At 32.6% G+C, this 8,572-nt stretch overlaps 1 protein-coding gene across 2 annotated transcripts; it reads left to right on the top strand.

The window, feature by feature from the left end:
• Nucleotides 1-963: 963 nt before the first annotated feature.
• PAHX (phytanoyl-CoA dioxygenase (PhyH) family protein) lies at nt 964-4,771 on the top strand. 2 transcript variants are annotated; one of them, XM_085703608.1, is made up of 9 exons: nt 964-1,059; nt 1,141-1,265; nt 1,365-1,419; nt 1,519-1,587; nt 2,069-2,187; nt 3,124-3,271; nt 3,382-3,526; nt 3,637-3,723; nt 4,410-4,771. In XM_085703608.1, exons 1-9 carry the CDS (start codon nt 996-998, stop codon nt 4,450-4,452), a joined length of 855 nt encoding a protein of 284 aa, XP_085559734.1. In that variant the 5' UTR covers nt 964-995; the 3' UTR covers nt 4,453-4,771. The 2 variants fall into 2 exon arrangements, with proteins under 2 accessions (XP_085559734.1, XP_085559733.1); XM_085703607.1 differs by having other exon boundaries at nt 1,359-1,419.
• The last annotated feature ends 3,801 nt before the right edge of the window (nt 4,772-8,572 follow it).

Genomic DNA, 8,572 nt, shown 5'->3' with positions numbered 1-8,572 from the left:
TTTGTATGTAGGGATAAATCAATTAAACAGAATTAAAAAAAATGGTATATACAAGTGAATTTGTAAGTCTTGCGAGATATATACAAGTGGATTTGTATATAGTGAATTAGTAAGCATATAAGAATTTGTATAATGAGATTGGGATAAATCAATTAAATTTAATTTAAAAATTGAAATTATTCAGGAGGGTGAGATCTAGGACATGAAGAAATGTTATAATGAATGAATCCAAGGAGATAAGAGAGAAAGTAGAATTCAATTTGTTTTAGGGCGGAGAAGAAGAAAGAAGAATCAATCTTCATCGGAGATTGAACGGTAACCGTTGGAAAGAGAGGTGGTCATCGGAAGAGAGATGGTAGCATAAATCAGGATTTTATGGAGAAGAAGATGAAAAAGGAAATGAGTTTATTATGAGAATTATTATAATAAGGTATATATGTGACTTTTTAATCTCAACCATCTATTTATAATCCAATAGTTGATGATCATTCTCATCATTCTCATATAAGATAGTCATTCTCATAATAAACATCCTCTCAAATAATATATATATATATACACACACATACATACTTAATGTTAACTTTTATGCATGATCAATGTGATACTTGTTAACTTTTATAATTAATGTTACACATGATCTATTCAATTTTTGATATATAAAAAATCTAACCATTATCGACTATATCTTGCTTTGAAGGATCTCACAATAAATTTTTGTGGTTAAAAAATTATGAAAGATGTCACATATTAACTTTCAAATCAAATATTCTAACTCTACTTTTTTATGGATAACTATACCATCCTAGAGTTGAGTCATTCTTTTGAGTCACGGGAGAAGATCTGAACTGAATCCCTTAAGATTTCCTCATATATGCAAATTTAAAATTATTTGTATCAATCTTTTGATTTTCTTTATTTTTTTTGATTGAATATATATCTCTCTACGTTACCTATCAAAATACGAAGGACATTAAACATATTTGACATTGTGAATGAGACAAGAAAACACGATGGGTTTGCTTACACCGGATCAGCTTGAATCCTTCAACTCTCAAGGTAACCAAACCAACCCTTTCACTTCTCTCATCATATAACTTCAATTCTAATTTTTAACCATTCAATCATATGCATGCACAGGTTATCTTGTTATTGAATCGTTTTCTAGTAAGGATGAAATTGATAGCATGATAAAGAGGATGGAGCAGTTGGTCGATCAATTTGATCCTTCTTCCACCGCCTCTATTTTTTCCACCAAAAACCAGGTTAGTTACTTAATTACTTCGTTACCCTTTATCTCCTACTTTTCATTATTTAAGTTTTTCCTATTTGTTCTTATTGTCTTTCTTCTTTTTCAGCAACAGTTGACTGATGATTATTTCTTCGAGAGTGCTGAAAAGATTTCCTTCTTCTTTGAGGGTATTCATAAAAAATCAATCTTTTTGGTTTTCAGTGTAATAATAATCTGAGTTTCTGTTAAGTTTAATTTATCACTTTTATGTTTTTTTTTATTGTTAGAGAAAGCATTTGGGGATGATGGTAACTTAAAGCAGCCAAAGGAACTTTCCCTCAATAAAGTTGGCCATGGTAAGCCTCTGCCTTTAATATTATGTGTATTTGAATTAGGCTCTGATTGGACAAACAAATTAAATTAATTAAGCGCGCTTATAGCATTAGCGCATATCATATAAGTGTTATAGATAAGCTATTTTTATAACAAAAGATAAAATAAAGTCAAATTGTTTTAATAGAAGCTATAAGTTGTTTTCATAAGTTATCCTGGAAAGTTTATGGACATGTACATAAATTATTTCCGTATGCTCTCGCAAACAGTCTCACCAGTGCTTATGGCAGTAGATACCCTCAAATTAGTCAATCCAAACAGCCCTTAGTTTGTTTAGGAAAACGCGTGCAAGATAGTGGGGCACTATTTTTCTTAGTTTGTATTGGTTTGTTTGGGATTTGGGAATGATGTGAGAGTAGAATTGTTCAGTGTTAGTTGATTTAGTTTTCTTTGAATCTAACTTTTCCTTTTGGTGGACTGGGATTGTGTTGTGATTTTGTGCAGCACTTCATGAGATTGAGCCTGCATTCAAGAAGTTTTCTTCTTCTGAAAAGGCTTCAGGTTTGATGAGCTCCTTAGGTTACAAGAGACCAGTAATCATGCAGTCCATGTATATATTTAAGGTACATTTTCTCTGTCTTTTGTGTTTTCAGTTTCCGAATTCATGGTTACAATAACTGATGTTTAATGTTTTATTATTGCATCGTCAGCAATAAGTATGTAAAATAGTTGAACACAATGTTGTTTTTGTTTTTCTGGAGGGGAGAAGGGGTTGTATGATTTGGATCTTAAAAAAATTTGTACTTAATTTGTTCTCTGATTGGGAAACACTTTCCCCACCCGAATGCTGTTACCTGTGTGGATACTTCTTTAATTTTCAATCAAACTGGTGTGTGATTGAATCTGCTTGGAAAACTGTGTTATTATGCCGGTTTAATACATGGAAACTTTTGGTTGTTTAAATTAGAAATAAACCTGTGTCGTTCATCCTTAGTGGCATATATGTTGTTAGATTGTCAATTACTTTTTAGTGCAGCTTTTATTTAAAGTACCAGCTTAATGAAAGTTGCTTTGAACTAGTCTGTATAATCTGATGGTCTTTTTGATATAATCTAGAAATATTTTGGATTGGTTATTTCAACATTGCAGTTTGGACTTGAAGACTCATCCGCCCATTTTTTTTATATGAAGATAACATATTAACGCTGATTGAATTTCCTTTTACAATCATGCATCAATGAGTATTTTGTGCTCCAAGCCTCCAACCTGTTTTGACTGGAATGCAATAGTTTTTCTTTTTGTTGCTGTTGTCTTGCCGTAGCTAGTATTGCTATATACTTTTCTGATTGATGGAAGCACTTATTCTTTTTTTATTTCTATTCACACGAATTTGTTTGTTTAAAGTATTTGATGTTTTGAAATTGAAAGATATATATCACAGACATGGTAGTAATTTTCATTGTTCACTTTTAAAATTGCCATATGATGGAGTATCTTAGTATATATGCATTTGATCCGCGATCATTATCATAACCAGATTACAAAATTTTTATTGACAGCAACCTGGCATCGGGGGTGAAGTAGTGCCTCACCAGGATAACTCGTTTATTTATACCGAACCACAAACATGCACAGGGCTGTGGCTGGCTTTAGAAGATGCCACCATATTAAATGGTTGCCTTTGGGCAATTCCTGGATCTCACAAAAGTAACGTTTTTCTTTCTTTCTGGTTTATTTGTTACCTGGATTATTTGAACTTCGACTCAGTTCATCAGATCTAATCATTTATCTTCTGTTTTATTGTATGGTTGTTGCAGATGGGCTTGTTAGAAGATTCTTCAGAGATGAAGATGGTGTCAAATTTGATCGGCCATCACCATCTTATGATCAAAAAGATTTTGTTCCTATTGAAGTTAAAGCTGGGTCTTTGGTTGTCATCCATGGCAATCTTATCCACCAAAGGTTTGCTAAAATAATTCTCTCCTGATAATGTATCCTTACTTTATAGCATAGAAGGAAGGAAAGTTTCCTTCAAAATTCATTCTTAACTTTTTTTCCTGTGTGGATGGCAGCTTTGAAAACCAGTCTACAAAATCGAGACATGCATACAGCTTGCACGTGGTAGATACTGTTGGCTGCAAATGGGCAGCAGAAAATTGGTGAGTTTGGATCATAGGGAGAGTTTTTTTATTAGCTCTTTTTCACGTTTAAAAGCTCAATTATATCATTGAGAAGTTTGTTTGCTATAAGATCTTTTTCACGTTTAGAAGCTCAATTATCATTGAGAAGTTTATTTGCTACAAGATATGTTAAAGTTTTATATGGCCATATAAAACTAAGGAGAATCTTGTCTTAAGGGGTTAGGGTATGTATGAAGAAGACAAGATTTTGGATAGGTTATTATGACATTTTCCCTTGTAGTTGACTTCACCTGGTGAGGAAAGACTTGTGCTGTTGTGTGAATAATACACGATATATGATTCACCTATGCCTTGCTTGAATTTCTTGGATACTGACCAATTTAGTTCTCTGCCTTCATATAATTTTCTTTAATGGCTTGCATTATTTTTTAGTTTTATGGTTATATATACCATCAGTTCATAGTGTTCCTTAAATCATGATGGCTGACAATTGCAAGTGCAAAAGGTTGTTTTTGTTATACGAACAAGGTGAAAGTTCATATTTTTCAGCAAAAAACAATAATGATATGTTTCCAAAATAGCACTAGTTTGGATAGTATTTTTAGTGAATTCGAAATTTTGTTTCTATAATTTCAAAGACAATCAGTACACTACCTCCTTGGTTGACTTTTGCTAACACTTCATTCTATCAATTTTCATTTCAGGATCAGACGGAAAGTGGAGCCAGAACCACTCTATGTAAACTAACTATCATTGCGAATGAAGAAAACAATAGAATTTTTCTTTCAGTCTAATGTTTACATGGTAAGTTTGTGCTAAGACTAGGTATTTTCCAATTGTTGTTAAAACGTTGTAATAATATCAATCCCAAGTGCTGCTACCAAATGAATACATTCAATTTCTTTGGCTTCGGGTTATGAATAAGGGGAAGACCAAGGTTTATAACACTGGGGTACACAATAAATAATATCTACTACTATGCTCTAAATATAGAGTATATCCAAACATTAGGTGACTAAAATTCTCGTTCAATGTTAAAAAATTGTTGTTGAATGTTGGTCGGTAATTTGCATTTTGCACAGATCACGTACAATGTTGAACACAAGCATGGGGTGCTTATCTTTGTACTCAGATTTATCCACGTTTTTTTTTTTTTTTTTCATAAACGATTTATCCACGTAATTGCACAAATCTCATGTGATACAACACTCTATTTGGTAATACTTAGGGATCAATAGAGAAATGTCTGAGATACGGACTAGGGAAAACAATTCAATTTCTAAAAACTTGTTTTTGAAATTTCTAGAAAACATATTTTTGAATTGTCTGGAAATGCAAATAATAATAACATGGAGTGGAGTTTGCAATGTTTGAACTGAGCATTGGGATGGTAAAGAAGGTTATCGCGAGCCTGAATAATGTTGGGAATATCGGATGGGTAGGTGCAGTAGATAGGGGAAGCGGATGAGGCTTGAGATTTGAGTTTTTTTTTAGAGAGTAGAAGAATTAGTCTTTTGATGGGTGCTTTCTTGGCCCCAAAAATCGCTTTAACTGTTCGGTTCGTAACTACTGGACGGCATTTTTTTAAGTTTAACATCAAGTGCAAAATGGAATGAAGGAAGTGGTAATAACATGACTTTTCCTAATGGTAAATAAGGTTACATATTATTGCAACTTCCTCAATCCTCATCCAACTTTGTAAGGATCCTCTCTATTTATCCTAAAAATATAGATGTCTCTATTTTCTTGCATAAGCACATGGCCAAGAAGTGATTCAACTATTCGATTTCTTGAATTAATATTTTTCAATAGAAAAGACAGTTACCACCTTCCTGATGTTTTCTGCCTCAAACAACCCTTCTTTTCTTCTTCACATGGGCACACTGATGCACCACCATCCTACCTGACCCACCACCTTAACGAACCACAGTCTTGTTGTCCTATTACTGCAAATGCAGACACCATTTTTATTTTTGAACTTTAGAAAATGAGGCGGCAAAGCGAGAAAGCGAAGATTGTGACAAGAGGCAGTGTGTTGAGACGACAAAGTGGCGGGGAATGTCGGCAGTGAAGAGAAATAGGATAAAGGGTTGAAGAGATATGGAGGGGAAGGTATCCTTACCGTGTTTCAATTTTTCAAAAAAGTAAATTAAATTCATTAATGTAACTAAATCTAATTGGTGTCGTATCTCTTTTCATGTCTTCTTGATCAACGCATAGCGGGTACCATGTAGCAATTTGAAGCATTTCCAAATTTTGTTGTTCACTTATGGCTTCCAGAAATGAGAAGGCTCAAATTTTGTATGAACCGTTGCGGTTTACAGTAGAATCTATGTTTCGAAACTCTATTCACAATTTTTCCAAGCCTCAACCAATGTAGTTCGAGGCTACTGTTGACCCTCTTTTGTAGAAAAATTTTCTGCTTTGCACAAGATATATACTTGAGAATCGCTAATCCTTTCACTTGAAAAAGACTCTTGCATATCGTTGTGTATACAAGATCAAAACCAAGCTTGATGGGTCAGTTGAGCGCATAAAATTTGTCTTGTTGCTAAGAGATCCTCTCAACAATATGGCGTGATTATGAAAAACTTTTCCGGCCAAGATGACCACTAGTCACACTGTTATTGTTGTTGCATCTATTTTTCAGACAACAAGTTGTGTCGCTAAACTTTTTTGTATGTCATATTTCTCATATTTCTCAAATAGATGTAAAAATACTTCTAATAAATGGTGATACTCGAGGAAGTTTATGTGGTCGCTTATCTAGGTGTTTCTCATAATCTGGAGAATTGTGTAAGTTAAAAATGAAATTGTATGATCTTAAACAAGCTCATTAATTTTATTGTGATGATCATGACTTGCTTCATTTTCAAGTCCACTTCCATGGTCGTGTATGTTTTTTATGACATTAATAATGAAATTAGAGCTATTCAAACAATTCGATATAAAAGATTGAGTCATGCTAACAAGTTCTTTAAAGACATTGTTTAAGGAACTTAAAAAAAGAAATTAAGGCTTACAAATCAAATGTTTGTCAATGTCAAAATTACATAATTTTCTATGCAAAAACTACCTTTTTTTGATTCCTTAGACAATGCTCTAAGACACATGTTAACATTTCCCTAAAAGATTTCGGCAGCCCTCACAACTTATTGGGAATTGAAGTTGTCTACTATCCTTTACTATGTTAAATCATCTTTTTATCTATGAACATTTCCTACATTTTTGAACAAACTCATCTTTTTAATACTCGAGCGCCATACACATTTCCCTTCAGCTTAATGTGAAAATGTTCCCTCTTTCGGCGTTCTTCTATCATATCCCACTTTGTATCAAACATTGGTTGACAACTTAGCGTACCGTAGCATTACTAGACTTGATGTTTCTTATACAATGTACATTGTTAGTAACAATAACGGATCTTAGAATTTTAGGCCGTGGGGACAATACTATTGTAATACTTAAGATGTTTCAAATTTTTTTTTTTTTTTTTTAGATTTTCCAAACTGGAAATATTTCAACTTTACAAGAAATATCAGATATAAAGTTAGTTAAGAGATAGTTAGGTTAATTATCTTTGTTATCTTTTTCATTTTTATATCTGATCACCATCAATTTATTAAAGTTTTAAATAAATGAGATATTAAATAACACGGATAATAACATAACACAAGCCATCATATTAAAATTTTGGGAAATGTTAGGGCACTAGTTAAAGTCTTTAAAGAGTAATTTATCATAAAAATATGTGTAATCAATGCATCAGAAATCAAAATATTTGACCTTTTTATAAAATAATTTCTTTTTTTAGAATCCTTAAAAAGAGTGTCTCGGGAACACTCGTTAACAAGACCCTAAAATTTTTAGTGCATGCACGTGCACATGCCCATGCCCCTACACAACTTGTTGTAGATCCATCCATGAGATTGGTAAGTTAACCGTTTCACATACAATTTATTGAATAGTTGTTCTTTGAATTATTCATTATCTTCAAAACAATCAATTTCAAAATTTATTTTCTCTCGTATTCTTTTTACCTCGACTCTTATCCGGATGACAACCCCATTTACTCTCTCTCCCTCTCCCTCTCAGGTGATACTATGATATATTACACCCACAACTACTGAAATAGTTTGGTGCATTGATTACTCATAACTTTACTGTAATGAACACTTTTCAAACCTATTGAGATTGATTATATCACTCATAATCGTCGCCGTCGTCGTCATCATCATCAACATGAAACCATTACTCTCTTGTTTTTTCCTTCTTGTAGATTGCTAACAAAACAAAAACATTTTCCATTAAATATTTTTTCGTTTCTTGATTGATAAACTCTCGATTCTCCATACTAATGCATTGTGAGGAAATATACTAGATAAGCGGTATATGCTAGGTGTTGTTCATTTTTTTTTATCATCTATTGTATATACTTTCTGTATCTAACCCATAGTGAATAGATCAAACGTAATAATATACAACCCAATATCAAACAAGATGGCTGGATCTGACCCATTGATATAGTTGAGCTCGCACGAGATAGATCAGGTTGGGTCTACACGATCCATTAGACAATTCTACCAATGTCCATTAACAACTTATTTATCTTCAAAACCCCCTCATGTAGATTGGTCAAGTTGGTAAATCTTCAAAATATAATTTTTCTATTTGAATGAAGACCTCTTAGAACAATTAGTAATGATATAATTTTAGTTCATTTTTAACAAATGGAAAATAGATTATTTTCTTTGTAATTTTGATTGCTACAACTATTTTTAATATAACTTCTTACTAAATACAATATTATTTAATTATTTGACAAAAAAAAAGTTGCCCAACTAATATTTTGAGTTCAGATCCTCCC

Source organism: Medicago sativa, chromosome 4, assembly GCF_051527215.1.
Source record: "Medicago sativa cultivar Bolivia chromosome 4, Bolivia_mono, whole genome shotgun sequence".
In the NCBI taxonomy this organism is placed as follows: Eukaryota; Viridiplantae; Streptophyta; class Magnoliopsida; order Fabales; family Fabaceae; genus Medicago; species Medicago sativa.
Note: the sequence above shows the minus strand (reverse complement) of the source record. Positions and strands in the feature narration are given on the sequence as shown.

What these genes read in the sequence shown, in the direction of transcription:
- PAHX (XM_085703607.1), top strand. Translation starts at nt 996, where the DNA reads ATGAGACAAGAAAACACGATGGGTTTGCTTACACCGGATCAGCTTGAA. An exon ending in GATTTCCTTCTTCTTTGAGG is followed by an intron (nt 1,420 to 1,518) that starts GTATTCATAAAA and finishes TTTTATTGTTAG; the next exon opens with AGAAAGCATTTGGGGATGAT. An exon ending in AATTCCTGGATCTCACAAAA is followed by an intron (nt 3,272 to 3,381) that starts GTAACGTTTTTC and finishes TGGTTGTTGCAG; the next exon opens with ATGGGCTTGTTAGAAGATTC.